The 25,768-nt window shown below is 41.5% G+C and overlaps 1 protein-coding gene across 2 annotated transcripts in view; it reads right to left on the bottom strand.

Moving 5' to 3' along the window:
* Positions 1-698: 698 nt before the first annotated feature.
* Positions 699-25,768, bottom strand: part of LOC138793202 (kinesin-like protein KIF3A) — a 55,440-nt gene continuing 30,370 nt past the window's right edge. Inside the window, exons 10-18 of one of the 2 annotated variants that reach the window (XM_069971606.1) lie at positions 25,177-25,242; positions 13,700-13,856; positions 10,840-11,020; positions 9,876-9,986; positions 6,139-6,264; positions 3,118-3,171; positions 2,967-3,035; positions 2,273-2,397; positions 699-894 (exon numbers count right to left, since the gene is read on the bottom strand). In XM_069971606.1, coding sequence (XP_069827707.1) covers positions 846-894; positions 2,273-2,397; positions 2,967-3,035; positions 3,118-3,171; positions 6,139-6,264; positions 9,876-9,986; positions 10,840-11,020; positions 13,700-13,856; positions 25,177-25,242 — 938 coding nt within the window. In that variant the 3' untranslated portion in view covers positions 699-845. The remainder of the gene's footprint in view (positions 895-2,272; positions 2,398-2,966; positions 3,036-3,117; positions 3,172-6,138; positions 6,265-9,875; positions 9,987-10,839; positions 11,021-13,699; positions 13,857-25,176; positions 25,243-25,768) is intronic. The other variant, XM_069971615.1, reaches the window with a different exon arrangement.

The raw sequence follows: 25,768 nt of genomic DNA, 5'->3' as shown, positions 1-25,768 counted from the left end.
CAGTCACATGCTATAATCTCTTATTAGTCTGTAAGATATAATATCTTGTGTTAGTTTCTCTAAAGCTGTCCATGTATATTAAAGTTAGCTGAACGCGCCGATTTCAGCAAAACGTACTGACCCTCTAATGTTTACGAAGGGCTCCCCCAAATTGTAAAGTTATAGAAACCTAGACTAATTAAATGCTTTATTTTATATAAGTGGTTCCCTGGATGCATTAGAACTAAAAGTCCCAGCATGCTTAGCTGGGGCCACAGCTTGCCTATTTCTATTTTGAATATGAGAAACATAGGAATAGACTTGCCTTGCTATCCTCTGCATCATGCATCTAAGGCTACACAGCTAACTCACAGGCAAATCTTGTTACGCTTGGTAAAGAAGCAGCTCTCAGAGTGATCTGAAATGTCACATGTCCTGGTATGGCGTTCTTACATTGTATCCATTTCCCAGGATGAAATGTTAATGAAATGTTAGTAAATGAAACTTATAAAGCCATAGACTTATGTTGATGAGGCATGTCACAATACGACGAGACACAGGATTCAAGCGGATCATCATACACATGGGGGGAGATTTATCAAAGGGTGTAAAATTTAGACTGGTGCAAACTGGCCACAGCAACCAATCACAGCTCAGCTTTCCTTTCAGCACTGCCTAAAGCTGAGCTGTGATTGGTTGCTGTGGCCAGTTTGCACCAGTCTAAATTTTACACCCTTTGATAAATCTCCCCCATGGTGTCCATTACAATCTGCCTTCTTGCAGTTTACACAGGGCGACAACTCCATTTCGGGCCGTTATTCTGCCAGCAGCCAATAGCGTTCTTCATGGTTCAGGCCAGAAAACCACTACTGTAGCAATGAGTCAATTACGGCTTCTGGTTTTGATGAACGCTTCCTGCAAAGAAGGAAAGGGGATATACTTTGATTATTTTTGACAAAATCTAATATCATCAGTATAAATGGAAGGATATCACATCTTTACTTTGTAATTCTGAATGTAACACCCACATTGTTGTATAAGTGTACGGAACTATCAGAATTTTCAGAAAGTTAGTGTAAATAATAGGAGACACTACTAGGTTTTTACAATTTTAGTTTTTTTTTTTAAATGTAATGTAGAAGAAAAAAAAAAAAAAAAAAAAGCACCTCTTACGCCACATACAGATTAACAACTAGAAGCAGTTGGCTGTGTAAAGTTGGCGCTGGGTTAACTTCAATGGCAGTTGGGCTGCAGTAACCAGACTCAACCACTACACAATGGACGGTGCCAACTGCCTACTGCTGTTTATTTTATGGGCTGCCAGGTGTTGGCAGACACTGACAGGTTAATGTGTTTTTCTCACTAAATTTAATAGAATACAAGAGTTTTTTGGACATTTTTTTAGGGTGCAATTACAGTGTGGGAACACAGTCCTAAAGGGGTAGTCGAGGAAGAACCAGAGATTTGTAATTTACTTCTATAAAAATATCTCAAGTCTTCCAGTACTTATCAGCTGCTTTATGGCCTGCAGGAAGTGGTGGATTTTTTCCAGTCTGGAGAGCAGGAGAGGTTTTGTTCGGCGAGTCCCTTGGTGTAAACACCCATTATTTGGTCGTTCCCAGCGATCAGTATTATATAACAATCATAATAAAGATCATATTCACAACTTTTTGCAGCATTATCTTTTCGTCTAAAAGCCAATTGTTTAAAAAAAAAAAAAAAAACATTGCTTGATGTTCTTTGTACAAGCCCTTAAGTGATTTATTTGTACGTGTAAAAGGACCCTTAATGTACAAGGTGGTGGATGGTGGAAGTATGCAAATTGCCTTAAAGGGGTAGTCCACCCAAAAAAATTTTCTTTCAAATCAACTGGTGCCATAAAGTGCCAGAGATTTGTAATTCACTTCTATTAAAAAATCTTAAGTCTTCCAGTACTTATTAGCTGCTGTATGTCCAGCAGGAAGTTGTGTTTTCTTTCCTGTCTGACCCAGTGCTCCATGTCAGGAACTGTCCAAAGCAGGAGCAAATCCCCATAGAAAACCCCTCCTGCTCTCCAGACTGGAAATAATACAACTTCCTGTTGGGCATACAGCAGCTGATAAGTACTGGAAGGCTTGAGATTTTTTTAATAGAAGTAAATTACAAATCTCTGTCACTTCATGGCAGCAGTTGATGTGAAAGAAAATTTTTTTGGGTGGACTACCCCTTTAAGTGAAAAGCAAAACAGTGTAGTAAACGGAAAAAACAGCTGTGATGTCATCAGCACCATGACAATAACAAGGCTGACACCTACCTCCGGCCAGTCTTAGGTCTTGTTTTTCCTTTTGATGTTCTAGGCCTTTCTAGCTTCATTAAGGACTGACGAAGACTCTCCTCGGTGTAAGCTAAATATACATGGGACAAATCCACTTCAAAAGGCTGAGAAAACATAGAGCAATAAGTACTAATTAATAAAACAAGGTTTTGTACTACACACTAATATAGATATACATAATAAAGACAAATCAGCAATTGGTTAATAGATAAATAATAAATTCTTCTCAATATCTTGCTACTTTAAGGGGTTTTCCAGACAAAACGGACTGATGAGCTATTTATGCTCCACCATCACCAGCTCTTCAGCACCCACACATAACACATAAAGCAGTTGGCTCAATTCACACTGTAGCTCCCATTCACATTAATGCCAGCTGAACTGCAGTAAACCGGTCCAGTCACTATGACAGAGTCAACTGCTTCCGATCTCATTCACTGTTGTGTGTGGGTGCCGAACAGCTGATTAGTTCTAAAACTGTAAAATGAATGAATAAAAAATGCATTTTTGGACTTTTTATTTTTATCGCAAAGACAGCCCTTTTTTTTAACCTTTTTAACAGGTTAGCAGGGAAATTATGATTTCTGTGTTCACTGCTATTTACATTTACATAGTGTGACTTGTGTGCCAGATGATGGGAACTTGTACAAATATAAAAAAAAAAGGATCTTACGTCTTTTTCTTTCTTGTCAGGTACAGGAGTCTGTTTTCTCATATTGTTTCCAGTGTATGCAACGCATTTCTTACAAGGGGAAAAAGATCAAAATGTTAGATTTACTTGGATGTCATAACACACAGTACTGAACATAAGGCAAAGGGCTTACCAGCTGCCACTCTCCAATGTCTTCATTCCAGTGGACATAGTTTTCAATCATGTCCTGAACCAAAAAAAATAAACATTACTGGACTGTATTTACAATTACCAATATAGGCTGACAACATTTTGAAATGCTTTTTGATTAATAGTTTATTGAAAGATTATAATGTTTGAAAAAAAAAAAACAAAAAAAAAACAACAAATATTGTCATGAACACATTAAAAAAAACTCTACACAGAGCATTATGACTTACAGTACTCAAGAGAAATAAATTGTTTTTAAATTAACTGGTGTCAATAAGGTATACAGATTTGTAATATACTTCTCTTTAAAAATCTCAAGTCTTTCAGTACTTATCAGCTGCTAAATGTCCTGCAGGAAGTGGTGCATTCTTTTCAGTGTGACATAGTGCTCTCTGCTGCCACCTCTGTCTGTGAAAGGAACTGTCAAATGCAGGAAAGGTTTTCTATGGGGATTTGTTGCTGCTCTGGAAAGTTCCTGTTACGGACAGAGGTGGCTGCAGAGAGCACTGTGTCAGACTGGAAAGAATACACCACTTCCTGCAGGACGTACAGCAGCTAATAAGTACTGGAAGACTTCACATTTTTAAATAGAATTAATTTAAAAATCTGTATATCTTTCTACCACCAGTGGATTTGAAAACATTTTTTTTTCTCTGGAGTATCCCTTTAATTACTGTAGTGTCTTAGCCTTTCCGACATAACAATGACCCATAACTCCAGTTGTCTTGGCCACTAAAACCTTTCACAGATACATGTATACATATAGAAACACTAAAGTTAAACGTGCTGTAGTGCAGGAACTGTGAGACTACATCAGAGATTTCTAGCAATGGAAATCACAGACTGGCCTGGGTGTGAATCACTTTACTTTAAAGGAGAAGTCTGGCCAAAATTAATTTTTGATATGTTGTTACTTATGAAAAGTTATACAAATTTCTAATGTACATTAATTATGGGAAATGCACATATACTGCTATTTCCCTTAATTTAGTAGATCAGGAAGTGTTAGAAATATCTCTGAAGAAGTGACGTCACGACCCAGGGTGTAATTCCTATGGAGTGTCCAGCAGGGGGCGCTCTCTATATAGAAGTCTATGGGACTTTATTGTTTCTATGGGTTTCTATGTAATGTAATGTAATGTAATGTAGTGTACAGTGCTTTATTGAATGAATACATCTATGGAATACTTTGGGGAGCAAGTGTCCTTGCTCCCCAAAGTATTGCATAAGTGTATTCATTCAATACATAGTAAGCCCGCCGATCCGCCGCATTCCCGCTGATCCGCCGCATTCCCGCCGATCCGGACCATATACATTGAACTACAGCTCCCATCATCTGCTTCTAGTATGAACAGGTGATGGGAGCTGTAGTTGGGTAAGGGATATGACATGCCGCCGGGCGCAGGGGGGAGCCGCTCAGTACACAGCAGCTCTCCCCCCTCCTCCTCCTCCTTCCGTGATAACTTCCGCCTATACCAATGCTGAGTCCCTGCCTGGCCGCCGCTCTCCGCTCACATATACCGGCTCCCGGCATCAGCGCGGACACCAGGATGCATCAGGAGCCGGTATGTATGGGGGGGAGAGCGGAGAGCGGCGGCCAGGCAGGGACTCGGCATTGGTATAGGCGGAAGTTATCACGGAAGGAGGAGGAGGGGGGAGCGCTCCTGTGTACTGAGCGGCTCCCCCCTGCGCCCGGCGGCATGTCATATCCATTACCCAGCTACAGCTCCCATCACCTGTTCATACTATAAGCAGATGATGGGAGCTGTAGTTCAATGTATATGGTCCGGATCGGCGGGAATGCAGCGGATCGGCATGCGGCGGAAATGCGGCGGATCGGCGGAAATGCGGCGGATCGGCGGGCTTACTGTGTATTGAATGTATTGAATGAATACATTTATGCAATACTTTGGGGAGCAAGGACACTTGCTCCCCAAAGTATTCCATAGATGTATTCATTCAATAAAGCACTGTACACTACATTACATTACATTACATAGAAACCCATAGAAACAATAAAGTCCCATAGACTTCTATATAGAGAGCGCCCCCTGCTGGACACTCCATAGGAATTACACCCTGGGTCGTGACGTCACTTCTTCAGAGATATTTCTAACACTTCCTGATCTACTAAATTAAGGGAAATAGCTCTATATGTGCATTTCCCATAATTAATGTACATTAGAAATTTGTATAACTTTTCATAAGTAACAACATATCAAAAATTAATTTTGGCCGGACTTCTCCTTTAATATAAAAATTTCTGTGCTTTTAAAGGTAAATGTTTTCTCCACGTGGTTTTACCAAAGTCTAAACAGAAGCACTGCAACCAGTATAACAAATCCCCTGTGATTCGGCATCACATTATATTTATAACCTATTATTAGAGATGAGTGAACCTCGAGCATGCTCGAATCGATCTGAACTGGAACTTTCGGCATTTGATTAGCGGTGGCTGCTGAAGTTGGATAAAGCCCTAAGGCTTTGTGGAAAACATGGATATAGTCATTGGCTGTATCCATGTTTTCCAGACAACCTTAGAGCTTTATCCAAGTTCAGCAGCCCCAGCTAATCAAATACCGAACCTGATTCGCTCATCTCTACCTATAATATGAGTGAGATGAAACGCTGCCATCTGTGGTGACTATTCCTTGGAGACAGTCATCCATTTATTGAACTCCATGGGGGAGATTTATCAAAGGGGTGTAAAGTGAAACTGGCTCAGTTGCCCCTAGCAACCAATCAGATTTCACCTTTCATTTTCCAAAGAGTCTGTGAGGAATGAAAGGTGGAATCTGATTGGTTGCTAGGGACAACTGAGCCAGTTTCACTTTACACCATGTTTTATAAATCTCTCCCTATGTGTTTCTCAAGGAAACAAGCCTGGTACAGTATGATTCCCTATAACATGAAGAAGTTTGACCAGAGGTATATGGTTTACAAGCTGATGGCACAGGGCACTGAACTGCAGAGCAGGATGATAACTGAGCAGTTCTAACGTTACCTGATATTCCTGTGGAATAAAATTATCAATGATGATCATCTGAAGCCGGAGCTCACGACTCAGCTGCCTGATATTCTCCAATAACCCCTCGATTTCTCTTTGGTGTTCTTGTTGTAGGTCGGCCATCTATAAAAAGTGAAAAGTAGCCCAGTTCATTATTTGTAGGAATCCTTTAAAATTTAGCAAGGATAACTAAGCCTAAGGCTACATTCACAAGTACATAGGACCAATGTTATTCAATGGCTCCGTTCACACATCCGTACGTGTGTACAGGGCCGCGATCCGTGCCGCACAATATAGGACCTTCAAGAGAATGATGGTTGACCTAAGGGAGATCAACCAAAACACAGCGGAGACACCATCACGTTTCTCAACATCATTGAGACATTGCAAAAATAGGACCTGCTGTAATGTGGACCTTAACTTGCGGCACAGATCACCATGCTAATGATGTGCCAATGTACTGCTCCGTGAAGCTCCGTACAGATGCACATTTCTTCACTACCAACATGTGAATGTAACCTAAAACTGCTAAAAATGCTAAAAGGTAGTCGACCTTTAACAATGTTGGAAAAAAAAGTCCAAGTTTTCAACAAATTTGTCCAAAATAGCTTTTTACAAAAAAAATGGTTGATTTTGTTCCTGCTACAACAACACAGCCAAAAAAACGGTATAAACATAAAATGTAATACCGTAATTAGAAGTAATATGAGAACTATTATTTGTAGTGGAGTGTATAAAGGTATTACAGGTGTCAAGCTTCAGATGAACCTCTAATGGTCCTCAGATCTGCGAGGTTTATCGGAAGAGACGAAAAAGTAACTCATTAGCAGTGTTTCCTACCCCCCCCCCCCCCCCCCCCCCCAAAAAAAAAAAAAAAAAAACAAACTGGATGCTTTACATTCATAGTGTTGTATGGAACCAAAATAGGCCATAGAAAGAAAGCTAGGAAGCATATCGATGTAATGGAGGTGGATGGGAGTGTTACTGTGATGGGTAATTCAAAACCTAGTCATTTGCCATCACTTCTTATAATAATAATGTTCAAGCTTAAGACATTAAATGAGTGTTGGCTGAAGGATCAGAGGGTTGTTGTTAATGGTGAATATTCCGAGCAGAGACTGGTTACAAGTGGTGTGCCACAAGGATCTGTTCTGGGTCCTATTCTATTCTTTTAAATATTTTTGTAAGTGACATAGGAGAAGGTTTGGTAGGTTAAGCTTGTTTGCAGACGACACAAAAGTGTGCAATAGGGTTGATATTCCTGGAGGTGTCAGTAATATGGAAAATGATTTAGCTTTGCTAAATAAGTGGTCCAAACAGTGGAAATTGAAGTTCAACATTTCCAAATGTAACATAATGCACTTGGGGAGGAGGAATCCTCTATCCGAGTATCACATTGGCAGTACTGTGTTGAAAAAGACTTCAGAAGAGAAGGATTTAGCGGTAGTGATTTCTGACAGCCTTAAAATGAGTCACCAGTGCAACCAGGCGGTGGGGAAAGCAAATCGTATGCTGGGGTGTATAGCTAGAGGTATAACCAGTAGGAAGAGGGAGATTGTGATGCCGCTGTATAGAGCTCTGGTGAGGCCACATCTGGAATACTGTGTCCAGTTCTGGAGACTTCATCTAAAAAAGGACATTGATAAAATAGAACGGGTCCAAAGACGGGCTACAAAAATGGTGGAGGGTGTGAGGCATAAACCATATCAGGTAAGACTTAAAGATTTGAATCTGTATAGTCTGGAGGAAAGACGGGAAAGGGGGGACATGATTGAAACCTTTAAGTATGTTAAAGGACTTAATGAAGGTATAAGAGGGGAGTGTTTTTAGTAAAAAACTGTGCTCAAGAACAAGAGGATGCAGTGAGAGGTTAGTTGGGGGAAAGATCAGAAGCAATGTGAGAAAATATTATTTTACTGAAAGAGTAGTAGATACCTGGAACAAACTTCCAGCAGAGGTGGTTGGTAAATCTACAATAACAGAATTTAAACACGCCTGGGATAAACATACATCTATCCTAAGATAATAAGAAGGAAAATACTAAAAGGGCAGACTAGATGGACCAAGTGGTCTTTTTTCTGCCAACAATCTTCTATGTTTCTATGAGTGTACATTCAGCGATGCATCATCACTATCTGGAGGAAAGGTCTGAGTCTACAATAAACCAATTTCCTATTGACATTTTGATAAATGATTTAATGTCTGATCTTAATCAAAGCAACAAAATGCATACTTCCCCCCTGACCTGGAACGCTTGAAAGGCATAGTGACTTTTAATGCCTTTAATTGCACAAAGCGTAATAGGGATCTCAATAAAACAACTTTCTATATTGATCAGCTTATTGCCACTGGTTTAGCTTTATATAATCCCCAGTGATCAGCTAGTGGAAGGTCCAAAAAGACATGTATTTCCCTGGCAGCACAAGTTACAAACCACCGTTGCAAGTGTCCAGGAGATGGAATCTTCTTGTTAGGTGCCCAGAGTGCTTTGTATTGAGAGAATTCTCTCAGCTATGAATGAGCGTTAGCAGTTTCCTGACTGGATGCTACAGCTATCAGTCATCACTGAGAGGACAGGTCAGGAGCAACACCACCTGGGCACTAGCGGCAGAGGTGGCACAACATTAGGAATGGTTGGACTTCCCTCCCAGACCTCTGTATAGGTGCTATCAAAACAAGCCTCCACACAATGGCTACTAGAGATGAGTGAACCGGGTTCAGGTTCGAGTCGATCCGAACCCGAACGTTCGGTATTTGATTAGCTGGGGCTGCTGAACTTGGATAAAGCTGTAAGGTTGTCTGGAAAACATGGATACAGCCAATGACTATATCCATGATTTCCACATAGCCTTAGGGCTTTATCCAACTTCAGCAGCCACCGCTAATCAAATGCCGAAAGTTCGGGTTCGGATCGACTCGAGCATGCTCGAGGTTCGCTCATCTCTAATGGCTACCCATGTTATACAATCCCACTGTTTGCAACACCTCTTCTCCTTGACCCTCTAGCAAGGGACCACATTCTATGATGTTCCACCAGAAAACTGCTTGTTCTTATGTGTAACAGGAAGTGGCCTGTCCTGTATCGGCTGACTTCCTTTGAATTAAATAATTACAACAACAATCAGAACCCTCTGTCTCCCCCACCCGGCTCTATCTGTATGTCCTGTTTGTAGAATACTCCTGCTATTTCTATTGTACTGATGCAAATCCATACACTGATTATTTGTACAATTATAAACTCCTCTGACTGACACTGCCAGTCTGTGTGCAGGTCCCCTAGTGTCCTGTCATGGAGCCTGACACTCATCTCCTGGTGCTAACGCTGGTGCACTGCACTGGACTGTCAAATCAGCAGGCTGTACTACCAGATCTGTCATGGCAGCTCTGAAGGCCTTCAGGATTGTGGGTGGTATGTATTGAACCCCTGTCTAGATCCCTTTATCGCTATTGATTGTGGCATCTTAGTTAAGTGTCAGCTCCTGATGCACACCAGACCCATGGTGTAATATACTGTATAGAAAAAGAATTTTAATCGAACTTTGTACAATGCTGGTGTAGTAGTTGTCTAACAACACAAGTTATACACTTTTATAGTAATCAAAAACTGGTTTAAAATTTAGCACCAAACTCAATTACAATGATCAATGTATATCTGTGGTCCAGCCACAATCTACAGCTACTGTAATATGGTCTTAAAGCATCAAGCAACACTGCAATAAATTAACTGAACTTACCTCAGATTTTGCTGCCATTAACATAGTCCACACTTTCTTCAGTTTCTTGGTTTTACCCTGTGCCTCCTCCTGTAAGCTTGTGTATTTCTCCTCAATATCCAGCCGCTCTTGCTGTGCAAACACACAAATATACCAAGAATAAATAGCAAAATTCCAAATAAATAAAAAGAGCTTTAAAGAGGACCCATAGCTAACCCAAAAAATGATATTCTAATAACAGGAGTGCACATCAGGTGATCGGCATGATAAACTCAGGGGATGTGTATTAGGCATACACACCCCTCAATGTAAAGCACCCATACCCCCAGACTGTATAATTATGCCCATCACCTAATAGTCACTCTCATTATTATAACTGCAGTATTCAAAGTAACATCTAACATGTCGAAGATTCCCGATTACACCAGGTATCACTCCTGAGAACCACTGTGACCCAGAGATACACTGACCAGAAGGGACATCCGACTTGTTTACTCCATAGACTCTAATGAAGCAAATGAACTGAATCTGGAAAACTAGGGAGAGAAGCGCACTGCCTCTGGAGACCCAGAGAGAGCAGTAACTTTGCAAAAGGGTCAAAATTTACAACAAATAACAGTAAACCTTTACAACCAACAGACTATTCCTTGAATTGTGAAACTATAAACCCATGTAGAAATCATAGTGAAAAAGGTGTCAATCCAGCACTACAGTAGTCAATTAAAACTTGTAGCTTCACTGCATATGAAAGGTTAAATCTGCCCTTTATGTAATTAATTAAAATATATAAACTCATGTGATGGCTCCTGCTGTGACTTGGGACAAGCGGTATATGTTAGTCAAGTTTATAAAAGATGAATAATGATGAAAATGATGAAGATGAAAATGAATAATGATGAAGATGATGATTAGTATTATTATTGTAGATCGTAACACTGTTCATTTCCCCATGGCCTCTATTGGGCAATAACTCCTAACCACAAACCTCCTTTTCTTCCAGCTCTCTTCGCAGCTTCTCCGCTCTCCTTCTTCGCTCTTCAAGCTCCTGATTTGATTCATCCAATAGTTTCTCCTGTTCCTCTGCCTTGGCCAACAAATCTACCCCTCCAACGATAACCTTTTTCTCCAGAGCTGATAGCTTCTCAAGGAGAGACTGATGTTCCTGTCTACAAGAAAAAGGCAATAAGAACATTACATTTATGACCTGTACACGTATCACTACCTATGTTCCCACAATGACATTAAGAATTTTTGAAAGTCAGAACAGCAGAATGCATAATTGATAGATTCCATCCCCTCCTCGGTTGATCTTGACGGACATGTGTCTTTTATCAACCATGCTAACTACGGGTATGTGCAAACTGAGAAAATTTGACGGAAAATCCGTCACAGAATCTGCCACTAGCGTTCATTATTTGGATGGATGACGGAATTCACCAAAGCATAGAATGGAGTCTATGACACGGGCGGAGACACGCGTGCCCACCGCAGTCTGCAATGGGTTTTCCGGCAAATTTCCTCAGTGTGCACGTACCCTACGTAAGCAAAATTTTTTAACATAAAGACTCTAATTCCTGGGTTTATCGGTTGCAGAGCAAGCCAAGCTTGGTTTCATGACCTAACCCTTCCCAGCATTCCTCTGGGTAAGTTAGAAACAAACGCCAATGACTGCAGAGCTTGCAAACATCAATGAGAAAATTACTGTACTGGACTCACACAGACCGAGTGCCCTCAATCAATTCTTATAATCAGAGACACCAGAATCTGAAATCTGATGGCAAAGATAAAAACGGCTTTGGTTTAAAAATAAATAAATATCAAGGGAACTATAAAAAAAATTACTGATAGACTGCAAGTGATAAGCAATAACAAATAACTAAAGTGTCAGAACATTTCTTGGGAAATGAAAAGTGTGCGTGCTTTTTTATTTTTATTTTTTGACATGCTGAAAACTTGGTGCTGATTTTTGGCTGTGATACCAGTAAGCATGTGAAAGGAATCTATTTCGTAGTATACAAGGAATTATAAAAAATGCCATTACTTTGGGGAGGAACAGATTTCAAAGTATTGTCGAATATAGTAAGAACAGAAAGCTGAAATAACTCTCTCTACAATTTGCAGAGCTCTATTAACCATATGGGTGACAAGGCTGAGGCCTACTGGTCTAGCATAAATTTTTGCACTTTTTTTCCCTCCTCATGTTTAAAAGGTCACAGCACTTGCACTTATTCACCTCAAAACCCATACAAGTGCTTTTTTTCCCGAGACACTAAATGTCCTTTGTAATGACAAACTTAACTTTTTACCAAAATATGCTGCAAAAAAAAAAAAGAAAAAAGGGGGGTGGGGGAATCGGAAAAAAATATTTTAGAGGTAAAAAATATTGGAAAAAAAACCTTTTTGCCTTCCATTTTAGGGGTAGGCAACTCATACAACTTTTGTTTTATCTGACGACTTTTAAAAAAAATATAACCTTTTTTTAAATAAACTAAATGTGTTTAAAATTGTTCTGTTACCATCCTTATAATGCTCTTATTTTTTGGTCTATGGGGCTATTTGAGGTGTCATTTTTTGCGCCATGATCTGTACTTTCTATCGGGAGCTTGCATGCCTATTTGCGACTTTTTCTAACTTTTTATTATTTTTTAGTGATATTTTTAAATCTTTTTTTCCGGATTTGATTTGATGCACTTTGACTTTTTTAAATAAATATATTCTTTTTGATTTTTTGCAAACAAAGTTTGTACAAACATGGACAATAACACCACCAAAGAGAAAAATACAATTGAACATGTCCAGTTAGTTGTGTTTCCTGGTGAGACATTAACATGGGAATGATGGGACCCCTTCCTGCCCCTCAAACTTCTCCCCATGAGGGAAAGAACAATTGTATAAATGCAACACAGGATCCAACACCAATCAGTTTCAGAATGTCTGTCTACAGGTCAGCTGACAGGGAGAAGTCTTAAAGAACCCAGTGTGTTTGCCACTACACGTTCTTATCTCTTGCGGCTGATAGTGAGATTATATAAGTGTTTGCCAATGAAGGAAAAACCGCTTCACTCCCTGAGATTTATGAGTCTATCCCAAAGAGGAGTTTCAGTTGTGAAATTACCATGGGGATATCAGGGACTGCCTCTTTTAGCCAGACATCTCAGGGCCATTTCGGGGATAGATACTACAGTATCCTCCTCATCCGGTGGCCTAAATTGAAGAAAAAGGAAAACCTGCAGCGACTCCGGGACCCTGAACTTCCAATGATAATCCGAGACCACCTGATAATATGAGTGAGCACACTCCCTCACCCCATGCCATAGGTTTGTATGGGCTTGTTTACATTTCAGGCATTCAGTCCTCCTATTGGGAAGTCAGGAGAGGGGGGAATGTTAAAGCCATAAAGCACTGTATGGGTTTCCTTCCATCGTTCATTTATTATGTATATTCTTACTAGCTTACACCCCTTAAGTATAGGCTCCTGGATCCGGACATTATTTGTCCACCGTGCCCAGGTCGAGAAAAGGGCTTTAGGATCTACTTTAATGGTGCGTTCACACCTACAGGATCTGCAGTTGATTTTCTGCCGCAGATTTCATTTAAATAACTGAACACAGCATCAAATCTGCTGCAGATCCTGTAGGTGTGAACGCACCCTAAGAAAGATATTATGAAATGCATTATAGAGGTTAGAGATCGTTGCCTTACGTGGTCCAGTCCCTACAACACCATCCAATGTGTGGTCTTGTGATTTCACCACCAAGTTCCTTAATCTCGTGGAACAAACTGTGTGCACCTGATTTATACAGAGAAAGTGAGCTGGGGGAAGATTAAACTTAGAGGAAACTTACTGGGCCTTAAGCAGATCCTTCTCCCTTTTCTCCAACTCTGCTCTAGCTTTATTCCGTTCTTCTTCCTCCATGTCAAGTTTTGCCTCAAGCGCCTTCCTTTCTTCATCAATCCGTGCCTGCATCTCTGCCATCTTATCTGGCGATACCTTCTTCTTGCCTATGGGACAAATGATGACACGACACACAGATTTATGAGCAAACTTTGCTACTAATCAAAGGGCAAACCACCAAGGATGGTCCGAACCTGCGGAGGTTTCGGGTTCGTATGAACCCGAACGCTCGGCATCAGATTCCCGCTGTCTGCCCGCTCCGTGCAGCGGTTGGATACAGCGGTAGGACCGCCTGGAAAACTGTGATACAGCCTATGGCTATGGCTGTATCCCAGTTTTCAAGGCAGTCCTCCCGCTGTATCCTCCCGCTGTGTCCTCCCGCTGTGCCCCCTCCCCCACAACACACAAGCAGTCATCTTCATCTCCTCTTATAGTGCAGTTGAATTAGTATAAGACAATGTTACCCATTTCACACCACAGCACTGCATTCTGTTTCATTCCATAGCAGAGTTTATTACTATTATGTTTAACATTGTAACCATGATGCAAAAGAACCAAGTAAAAGTATTTTCAAGTCAACAATGTAGACTTTTTTTTTTTTTTTTGGAATTCACAGCAAAACCTGGAAATTTTCCTTTAAGACTATAAAGATAAAAACCATAAATGCTCAGTGACAGGTGGAGGTTATAAAGCGCTTTCTTCCATAAACACACAATGCAGATCTGTTACAGACATTTCAGCCTTTTTCCTCAGCAAGCATATTGATTTCTGCAAGCTCCATTTACAGAAACTCTGCGACAAATCTGCTGTGTGTGAATTCGCCCATATACTGCAGGAACCACAAAGAAGGACTACTTAGCATAAACCCATTACACCAACCTGCTTGTTCTGGCATTAAGTAGTAGTTGCAATTATATCGCAGGTAGGCAGCATTGGCGTGAAGAGAGAAACAAAACAATAGAGAGTTATATTCCTCAAGAATGGTGTCTTGCAGAAGAGCCCATAATATTCTCCCTTAGCAAGGATTAAAAAGATCAAATGTGACAATGAGTTTTATGTAGGAAAGCATTATTGGTGATATAGTAACCTTATTTCATCTTTCATACATTATTCCTTAAAGATGTTGTTCAGCGGGGGGCATCATAAAGGACCTCATGCTGGCGTTGTGGTGCATGACTAGGCTCCCGTAACCCCGCTGGATGTCATTTTTCTGCTTCAGGGTACATCGCGAATCAGCTGAAATGTCCTAACCGGGTGGGATTTAGTCGGCTCAGCCAATCAGTGACTGCATCAGTGTCCTTCCGCCCCAGTCACTGACTGGCTGAGTGGGGCATCCGTCAGCCGGGTCCGGATGTAGAAGGAAGGAAGATATGAGGTCCAGGAATGCGATGCGGTGCTGCACGGGCACAGGTAAATATACCTTCTTTACTAAGTTACCACCACATCCTGCCTGAAATGTCCCCACCTCCCCCTGGACGTCTCCTTTAAAGTGTAACTAGCGACCTGCTTGCGCAGGATTAACCCTTCAGTGAGAGCACTAAAATTACCTTCTCACCACTTTTGAGGTTACTGAGCCCCTTTCATGGTGAACAGCTATTTACATTTCTCTCCATTTTCAGGGCAGGACCAAAGCTGGGCTGTTTGCCGGCCAGTAGTACACACTCAGGGCTTCCTTTCCCTTACTTCTCTGGTTAGTCACAGCACAGCCCATACTTCTGTTTTGCCACGGCATAATGCTTTTGAAAGTGCACTGAACAAGCTGGCACTAAACTGGGCTGATCATTTTTACAGCATAGAAATTTATTTGGCAAGTAGAAGCAGAAGGGGTTACTGATGCACTAGCTCTAAATGGTATTACGTGAGCAGAAATTAAAGAAACTGCAGCAGCACAGCAAGGAAGAGGTTACACTAAGCAGTGAACTGCTTGTGATGACATGGATGACAAGTTAAAAGGGAGAGGGGAAGGGAGATACAATGCCGCACTTTGGACATACAGTGATAGGAACAAACACAACTGGATCATCTTAAAGGAGAAGTCCGGCCAAAATTTATTTTTTTATATGTTATTACTTATGGAAAGTTATACAATTTTCTTATGTACATTAATTATGGGAAATGCTCATATACTGCTATTTCCCTTAATTTAGTGTATCAGGAAGTGTTAGAATTATCTCTGAAGCAGTGACGTCACGACGAATGGTGTAATTCCTATGGAGTGTCCAGCAGGGCGCGCACTATATATAGAAGTCAATGAGTACCATTGACTTCTATATATAGTGCGTCCCTGCTGGACACTCCATTGGATTTACAATGGATGTGTATGTAAATGTAATATACAATGTTTTTGATTGCTTACATTTATGAAATACTTTGGGGAGCAAGTGATCTTGCTCCCCAAAGTATTCCATAAATGTAAGCAATCAGTACATAACAGTAAGCCCATCGATCCGCCGCCGCCGCTCCCGAACGCCTGCCGCTCTGTACTACACTCAACTACTACTCTCCCCACCTGCTCATAGCATGCACAGGTGATGGAAGAGTAGTAGCCGGGTTATATCTCAGAGATCGCCGCCGCAGCTGATGCCGAGCAGGGGAGCCGCTCATCACTGCAGCCTTCATCACCCTCTGCTCTTCCCTCCTGCTGCTTCCTTACACTATCTGATGGCTGACTCCCCGCCCGGCCGCTGCTCTCCGATCACACGTGCCGGCGGCAGGGCGGGGAGTCAGCCATCAGATAGTGTAAGGAAGCAGCAGGAGGATGATGATGGCTGCAGTGATGAGCGGCTCCCCTGCGCGGCATAACCTGGCTACTACTCTCTCATCACCTGCGCATGCTATGAGCAGGTGGGGAGAGTAGTAGTTGAGATCGCCGCCACAGCTGATGCCGCGCAGGGGAGCCACTCATCACTGCAGCCATCATCCCCCTCCTGCTGCTTCCTTACTGGCTGACTCCCCCCCCCCCCCGCCCGGCCGCCGTCACGTGTGATCGGAGAGCGGCGGCCGGGCGGGGAGTCAGCCATCAGATAGCAGCAGGAGGGGAGAGCAGAGGGGGATAATGGCTGCAGTGATGAGCGGCTCCCCTGCTCGGCATCAGCTGCGGCGGCGATCTCTGAGATATAACCCGGCTACTACTCTCCCATCACCTGGGCATGCTATGAGCAGGTGGGGAAAGTAGTAGTTGAGTGTAGTACAGAGTGGCGGGCGGCGGCGGTTCGGCGGGCTTTCTGTTATGTACTGATTGCTTACATTTACGAATACTTTGGGGAGCAAGGACACTTGCTCCCCAAAGTATTTCATACATTTAAGCAATCAAAAACACTATATATTACATTTACATACACATCCATTGTAACTCCAATGGAGTGTCCAGCAGGGGCGCACTATATATAGAAGTCAATGGTACTCATTGACTTCTATATATAATGCGCCCCCTGCTGGACACTCCATAGGAATTACACCATTCGTAGTGACGTCACTGCTTCAGAGATAATTCTATCACTTCCTGATACACTAAATTAAGGGAAATAGCAGTATATGAGCATTTCCCATAATTAATGTACATTAGAACATTGTATAACTTTCCATCAGTAAAAACATATAAAAAATAAATTTTGGCCGGACTTCTCCTTTAAGTAGTCAGATAGGCTCCCATTGCCGGTATATAGCTCAGTAATGATTTCCTATCCACACCGCATTTTTCTATTCTGATGAGGCAACACGTGGTAGAAACAGATGTTACCCAACCTGATAGATAGATATATTGAAGTAAAGTATGTGGTAAAAAAATCTTTGCCATTTCTACAACGGAATAAGCATGCTGCACTTACTAGATGATGACTATTCACATTTCCCCATGAACAATTCATCACCCAGATGAATCTGCAGTTATACGTAGAAATATTAAGAAAATGAGTTGTCAAAATGCAGATAAGAAACAAGGGCAGAAAAGGTAAAAGGACAGCTATTAATTTCCTGCAGTCATGACTAACCGAAAGTTCAACCAAAGGTTTTGGTTATTTCCAACACTAGTACATTATATGAACATACCGATAACAATTTACATTAAAATTAAAAATAAAAATTAAGGATCTGTGCACATTGGTGTCAAGGCTTAGGTTTCTAAACAGATTAATGTGGATGCATAACTGACTGACTTTAATGGGATCCACTTGGTTTCTGTCTAATTTGCATGTAAAATAGATTTCCAGCTGTCAAAGCAAACAGAAATTTAAAGAGCACGTCCTGAGAAACCACATGCTTCATAGAAGACTACAATATAATTAAATACTTTTTCCCAGTGTGGTCTGTCTCCATAATGTGCTGTGACAGTCGGCAGATGGCTGGGTGGTTTACAAGCGGCCATACCCTAGTTTAGAAAATTAAAAGGGGTACTCCAGCGGGGGGGCACTTTGGTGCCGGGATCGGAGAGGAGGGGGCCGAGGGAAAAGACATCCACTCACCTCCCCGGTTCCAGCGGCGGGTCCCGCATCGCAGCGCTCCGGTGTCTGGTTCCCGTCCGCTTCCGGGTGTCTGACGCGGGCTCGAGACGTGACGTCTCCGGTCCGCTCAGCCACTCAGTGAAGGAGGCGGGATCTGAGCGGACTTGAAACAGATCCAGCCTCCTTCACTGAGTGGCTGAGCGGACCTGAGATGTCACGTCTCGGGCCCAAGTCAGACACCCGGAAGCGGCCAGGAAACTAGCACCGGAGCGCTGGGATGCGGGACCCGCCACTGGAACCGGGGAGGTGAGTGGACGTCTTTTCCCTTGGCCACCTCCTCCCCGATCCCAGCACAAAAGTGCCCCCCGCTGGAGTACCCCTTTAACTTCCTACAAAATCAGCTCCCCCCTCACAGTAGGAATCTCCAAGTAAAAAAGGCAGATGCCAGATTGTGACTTCCCTCTGATAATGTGAAAACAAATCATGTATCCCTGTACCACTGAGGGGAATCATCTTATTTCCCATCTGAAAGTGAAAAAAAAAAAAAAAAAAAAACGTATCATCCAAGGGATAAAGGATAAAAGTGTCTGATTGGGAAGGTTTTGACCTCTGAGCCTCCCATAAGTGCGAGAATAAGGACCCAACTCTTCCTGCTGAATGGAGTGGTTGTGAATCAGCATGTGCTTTATTCATTCTCTAGGAAACTGCCGGCTGAGTACAGTGTTTAGCTATCCGTGCAGCTCAATAGAAAATTGATAAAATGGCTGTACGTGCATGACGACTCACCGTTTCAGGGGGGAGAGGAGGGACCCCATTCTCTGGAACCATTAAGAATCCAACCCTAAGGGCATGTGCACACTACAGATCACCTGCCGTAGATTTCACCCGCCCCCGCTCGCATTTCCGTCCGTGCCAAAGACTCCATGGTCATAGAGTGGAGTCTATGGCAGGAGCGGAGATGCGAGCAGGAGCACGCGGGTATGAGCAGCAGAATCCACGGCAAGTTATCCATGTGATTTCCTTAGTGCGCACATACCCTTATTCTTCTCTCTGGTGTATAGGAGATAATCCAATTTAAGCGTGATTCCAGCAATAAAAGCTTAACTCAATTTCTGGAAGCCCCCCCCCCCCCCAAAAAAAAAATGGAAAGAGTCTTAGAGTACAAACCCACTTGACGTATTTGCTGCGTGAATCAGTCTTAAAAATAAGCAGGCAAAACGCAGGTTGGCTTTATACAATTGTTCTGCGTTAAAATACGCAATTCCGTATTTTTGAAGCGTGAAGCTACATGTGTTTTTCGCACAGGCTGTTAACAACTGTTGCTTTGCTAACAACAAGCTTCACGCTTCAAAAATACGCAATTGCGTATTTTAACGCAGAACAATTGTATAAAGCCAACCTGCTTTTTGCCTGCTTATTTTTAAGACTGATTCACGCAGCAAATACGTCAAGTGGGTTTGTACCCTTAGAATGTATTGATTGACTAATGTATTGACTAGCATTTAAAACCACATGCAATTCGTTAGAGTAAAGAAATATACCTTTAGTTCAAAGCACTGAACTAAATGTATCTGGCCCTGAGGAAGATATGAAACATGCGTTGGGGGTCACTTGTGTTTACATTATGGGTAAGGCGCAATAAGAGCATGTCTTAAATGATCCGATACATCATTTTATATGAGAATAAGTAGGTAGTATTAGTATTTATAGAGCAGTGACACAGGTCTTTAGACTTCTTTATTTTATGGCTTTTCCTGCAGTGGTATATATATCCTCAAATTTATGATATGCATGACTATAAAATGCTCTATGCAGAAGTTGTCAATATTTACATCTTTGATATACAAGCTAAATTTGTATGTCCATAACGCGAGTTACACGATACATTGCTGGAGTATTGTTTCCTAGTGATTTTATGTATTTTTTATATGAAGTTTAATAAAAGTATTTGCTGATGGTATAGAATTTCTTTTCTATGTATAAATGGTGTAAATAGATCGCCTTTGACATATGATAAATTGGACTATATATATTGAAGTAGCATTTGCCTATACTCATTATTGACGATTATAATTATCCACTTGAACTGTTGTATATAGTTGTTCACACACTGTACTGAATAAAGAATGTTGTTCAAATACGACTGCGGAAATAACTAACATGTCAATTATTCCCGTCTGCTAGAGTGTGAACAACGGCTGTTGTGCACACTATGTATGGCGGTTCTGACGGCCGTACATTGTATTGAACTCTATGGTTAATTGGGCTGCAGGCACACGCAAATGTGCCCACAATACAAATAAAATAAAATGATGTTCCTGCAGCTGACGTGGCAGTATCGGCCCCAGGAATATGTCAAACAGCAGCTGTTGTTAATACATAGTGTGAACATAGCCTCAATTTGAATCTTGATATTCACTGCGTTTTCCAATCTGTTTCAATGTCTCGGTACAGTTTATTTTAGCGTTAGGCTGGGTAAAAGTTAAAAAAAAAGAAATCACAGTCAATGGAAAACAGAAAACAGCATCTGTTTTTATACCCCTTTTTTCCCTTTAAAACGTACAGGTTAGACAGGAACAGTTGATGTTGGGAAGTCTGAGGGTAAGATGAGGGACAAGAGGTTACTAATCTTGTTGCTCTGCCTATACAAGTGCTGCAGCTCCCCGCTTTGAAATTGCCAATGAGGTAAGCCATGTGGATCCCAGGTGCTTACTCCCCACAATTCCTACCATATGAAGTGTCTCTGTGCTTTACCAGCAGAATCCTCTCCCACAGTTTTACTATTTCTGGTTATACTATAAGATGTATATGGCATGTCACCAGTTTCTCCCCTGCAGTCTTTGGCTGCGTTCACACTACGTATATTTCAGTCAGTATTGCAACCAAAACCAGGAGTGGATTAAAAACACAGAAAGGATCTGTTCACACAATGATGAAATTGAGTGGATGGCCACCATATAACGGTAAATAACTGACATTATTTCAATATAACAGCCGTTGTTCTAAAATAACAGCAAATATTTGCCATTAAATGGCGGCCATCCACTCAATTTCAACATTGTGTGAACAGATCCTTTGTGTTTTTAATCCACTCCTGGTTTTGGTTGCAATACTGACTGAAATATACTGACTGAAATATACATATACTGACTGAAATATACGTAGTGTGAACGCAGCCATTATCTGTAATGTTCAGTTAACAGGTGGAGACTAGCAGCTATGATATATCTAAGGCTATGTTTACATCACATTTATAGCCCCACGTCGGGCTACACGTCGGAAATGAATAAAAAAGGATGCTGACATGCAGACAACGGCCCCACTGACTTGAATGGGCAGGATGGAGTCATTTTGTGACTATGTTCTGTTCATTTGCTGGACGTATACTTCTTATGTGCAGGATTCAAAAGCGTGAAAGACCATGCTTTTTGAGTCCTGCACAAAAGAAGTATCCGTCGGGCAGATGGACAGAACGTAGTCACAAAACATGCTGCTCATTAGCATCCTTTTTTTCATTGATTCCCAACGCGTAGCCTGACATGAGGCTGAAAACATGATGTGAACATAGCTTAACACTGTACAAACAGAACAGGAAATCTTCTCCTCTTAATCTCTATAATACACCTTCATAAGCATCAGTAGCACAAGGGACATTATAGAGCAGTATTGAGCAATATAAACTATGAATCCATCACTGGGTTAGAATTTGCAGCTGCTTCTCTGTGTGTCAGTGTATAGACAGGAAACTTCTATGGGCATCATATAAGATGATATCCAAGTGTCTCATAATTTAGCAGGATTTCAGAGTGAATGATGAGGTTAGGAGGGAAGGTATGGGGGAAATGGCTCAGCCACTCATCTGCTCCACATTTATGACTATGGGGGAGATTTATGAAAGGGTGTAAATATACACCTGGTGTAAAATGCCCACAGCAACCAATCACAGCTCCTCTTATATATTACCAGAGCTGAAAGCTGAGCTGTGATTGGTTGCTGTGGGCAGTTTACACCAGGTGTATATTTACACCCTTTCTTAAATCTCCCCCTATGTGTACACCATTTTGATAAATTGTAGGGAAAAAAGTGCTCTAAAAGGCAAAGGGCATTTAGAACTATTTTGATAAATTCCCTCCATGCCAGAGAGAGGGTTGGATTGCAGCTACTTAAAAAAAGTGGAAATCCTATCAAAAGGATCTTCTGATATGTCATAAAAGAGATTCAGTGATTTCCAGTCAATAAGGCTCTATAAAATATGTCCATCTGCTTATATTGCATCAGATTTCCATTGAAAAAAAAAAGGGCCAAACGGGGGGTCATGCATTCGATACAGCCCTTCTATTCTGAAAGTCAGTAGAGATCTGAGATCTTAGATTTCACCAACATGACCTTCTCACTGCTATGATACATGACATTAGATTAGATTGACTGGATTTTATATTTGCTATTACAGTAATTGTGTGACGTAAAATTCAGTAAAAAAAAAAAAAGTACTGTAAAAAAAACTGCATATTCATTCATCCTTTGTGGGAAAATCCCCTCTGAGAGAGGTAGAAGGACAACACAACCTCAAAAGCCGTTTAAAGTTAGTGCAACTAGTACAGTAAATGGTGTGATAGAGATGGTTGGCCGTCACCGCTGCCGGCTGGAAAATTTATGTATTCCCCTGACCCCACAAAAAGTACCCCTAAAACCACTAAAGTACTACTTGCACCTACTATCCGAGATTAAATAACATTAGTTACGGACCTGGGTACTGGATGGAAGGCTCCAATTTAGGGCCAATACCATACATAACATACACAGATAATGTGGATGACACATGAGGCACCAACTATTTATAATCCCATCATGTAAATGGCTTTCCAGTCTAGATAAACTCGCATTTGGAATATGGTGTCCTTCTAGATCACGTGTGAAGCTCAGGCCCTCCAGCTGTTACAAAACTACAATTTCCATCCCAGAACTAAAGCTTTGCTGCCCAGTCATAATGGGAATTGTAGTTTTGTAACAGCTGGAGGGCCTGAGTTTGACCCCCCCTATTCTAGATGAAAACTCATGTTTCTTTAAAGTGTAACTGTTATATATATATATATATATATATATATATATATATATATATATATTATATATTTTTTTTTTCTGCAGAAATCAGTAGTATAAGTGAATTTAAGAAACTCAATAATAGGTTCTATTAGGCAAAAAGCCTCTTTCTGTATTCAAAAAGCAATTTCCCAGCCTCCCCCCATCACTTGTTCATTATCAGGCAAATCCGTCTTCATTACAGAGAAACAAGTGAAGATGGGTTCAGCTGTGTCCATTATATCCTATGGAGGGGGGAGGGGCTGAGGGAGATGAGTGAACAGGAAGAAGACACATGAAGGTCAGCTGTTTGTAGACTGTCTGGGCACCTAAAACGCTGGATTCAGAGGTCAGAAAGGTCAGTGCTTATCTAGGAACTTGCTGAGAGAAGATTGCAGGGTGTTATGCTGTGCAGGACTTCTCAGTGCTCACTCCTCCCAGCCCCTCCCCTATCCATAGAGCATAATGGACACAGAAATCCTGCTTCTTCTGAAGTCAGGGGGGACCTAGGAAAACAGCTTTTTCAGTACAGAAGGAAACTCTTTTGGTAAATAAAACCTATTACAGAGTTTCTTAACCCCTAGGCGACCCTGGATGTACCTGTAGTGTTCAGAGCAGGGCCGCCCAGAGGTCCCGGGTGCCGCATGTAGCCTGGGGCCGCAGCTATTAGCAGGCACGGTCTGATCGGCGTGCCCGCTAATAAAGTAATCAGATGCAGCTGTCAAAGTTGACAGCTGCATCCGATTACTTGTATGCAGCCATCCCTGGTGTCTAGTGGGGTGGATCGCTCCTCCCAGGACACATGGCGCTGATCCCGGCTCGGCACTCGATTGCTTCCGGCTGCAGTAGCCATAGTCTGCAGTCCGGCTGCAGTAGTCATTTCAGAAAAATGACCCTGAAATGACAGTTACGCTTTAAAGGGAAGTTTCAATATTACTGTGAAGCAATCACACAAGACAGTATAACATTAAATAATTATTTACAAGATTACATTACTGATCCAGAGTTACATCCTCTTAATAGTCCAGGACTACTATGTTACTTGCTACCATACACTGTTAACAAATCCCACTGATTTCAGCTGGATCAGTCGACAACCTCATGTTTATGGCAATGCTCAACTACTCTTCCTTTTTGCATGTTGGAAATAAACAGGTCAATTGTGTCAACTAGCAGGAGATAGACAGACGTGGCAATGGCAACGCTTAGGATCATAAAGCGTACCTGTCATGGTGTACGTAGACCTCAGAACCTCAGGGTATATTCACATGTATAGGATATGCAGCAGATATGGTGCTGTGTTCAATTATATAGTTACATGGATATCATTTAATCAAAATTTATACTAAAGCCATGTTAGATATATGATGTTGGTGGATATAGGGATTGGATGATAAGGATTTTTACTGCCCAATCCCTTTGTTCTCAGAGAGATATGCTATCACCAGAGCAGTTTGGGCACAGCTCACCACTCCTCTCCCCATAGAGAACACATGAATACTTGGCTGTGAAGAATGCTGACAGATTCTAGTAGCAGCTTAGCTCTGGACTATTACACAGGTAATAACGCAGGATCAGTGTATCTATCTATCTATATATAAAATATATATAAATATTTGCTCTTTTTATGTACAATACATATATATTACACATGTAAACCATAAAAACTGCCATTCAAAGATAAACAGATCCTTAAAAAGAAAAAGCCAAGTAGGGAGAAGCATTTATCAGGGAGAAGAAAGCGGTTTATTTGACAGCGTAGCATTCATAAATCTGGATGTGGTTGCGGTATGGAGGCATGCATTAGGGGTTCCACTCATCTGTATTGTTTTAAATGCAGGCAGCAGTGCAGCAACTCAATGGGATGCACAGGACATGGTAAAGCAATAGCTCAGAAGCTGCCACTCACTAGGTAAGTACTTATCCACTGGTCTCTCTATCACTGTGGAGTCTGAGCTGCTACTGCTGCTACTGCCTGGAAAAAAAGAGATGGCCCCAGAAGGAGGCATGGGTAACACACACCAGCAAAAGGTTCACAAGAATAATGGGTCAGTATCTGGCATAAGGAAATTAAGATATCTTATTTTAGAAAACAGCATAAGAAATCCATATGGCCATTTCTTATACTGTATGTAGAATATGTCCATACATGCTGGCATTGTGATTGTCACTAATGTCACCCTAAGCACAAGTAACCACAACTCAAAGTTTGGTTTGGAGAGGGAGAGACCTATCTACAAACATGCATATTCTTGGGATACACCAAATGCTATCAGTAAGGTGGAAAATCACATATGACGATAAATACAAGTGACAATGTACACACTCTCAATATATCCTTGTCCTTTACACCAGGGCTTCATAAAATGTAGCTTCCGGGCCCTAACCAGCCAATTATTGGGATGTCCATGATCACTAGCCATTCTAAATAAGTGACATGTAAATGTTGTGTGTATAGTGTGTGGTAGCAAACTTTTTAGGTCATACAGTGCCCAACAACA

This window comes from Dendropsophus ebraccatus, chromosome 1 (assembly GCF_027789765.1).
Source record: "Dendropsophus ebraccatus isolate aDenEbr1 chromosome 1, aDenEbr1.pat, whole genome shotgun sequence".
NCBI classification, from domain to species: domain Eukaryota; kingdom Metazoa; phylum Chordata; class Amphibia; order Anura; family Hylidae; genus Dendropsophus; species Dendropsophus ebraccatus.
This window is presented reverse-complemented; position numbering and strand designations above follow the sequence as displayed.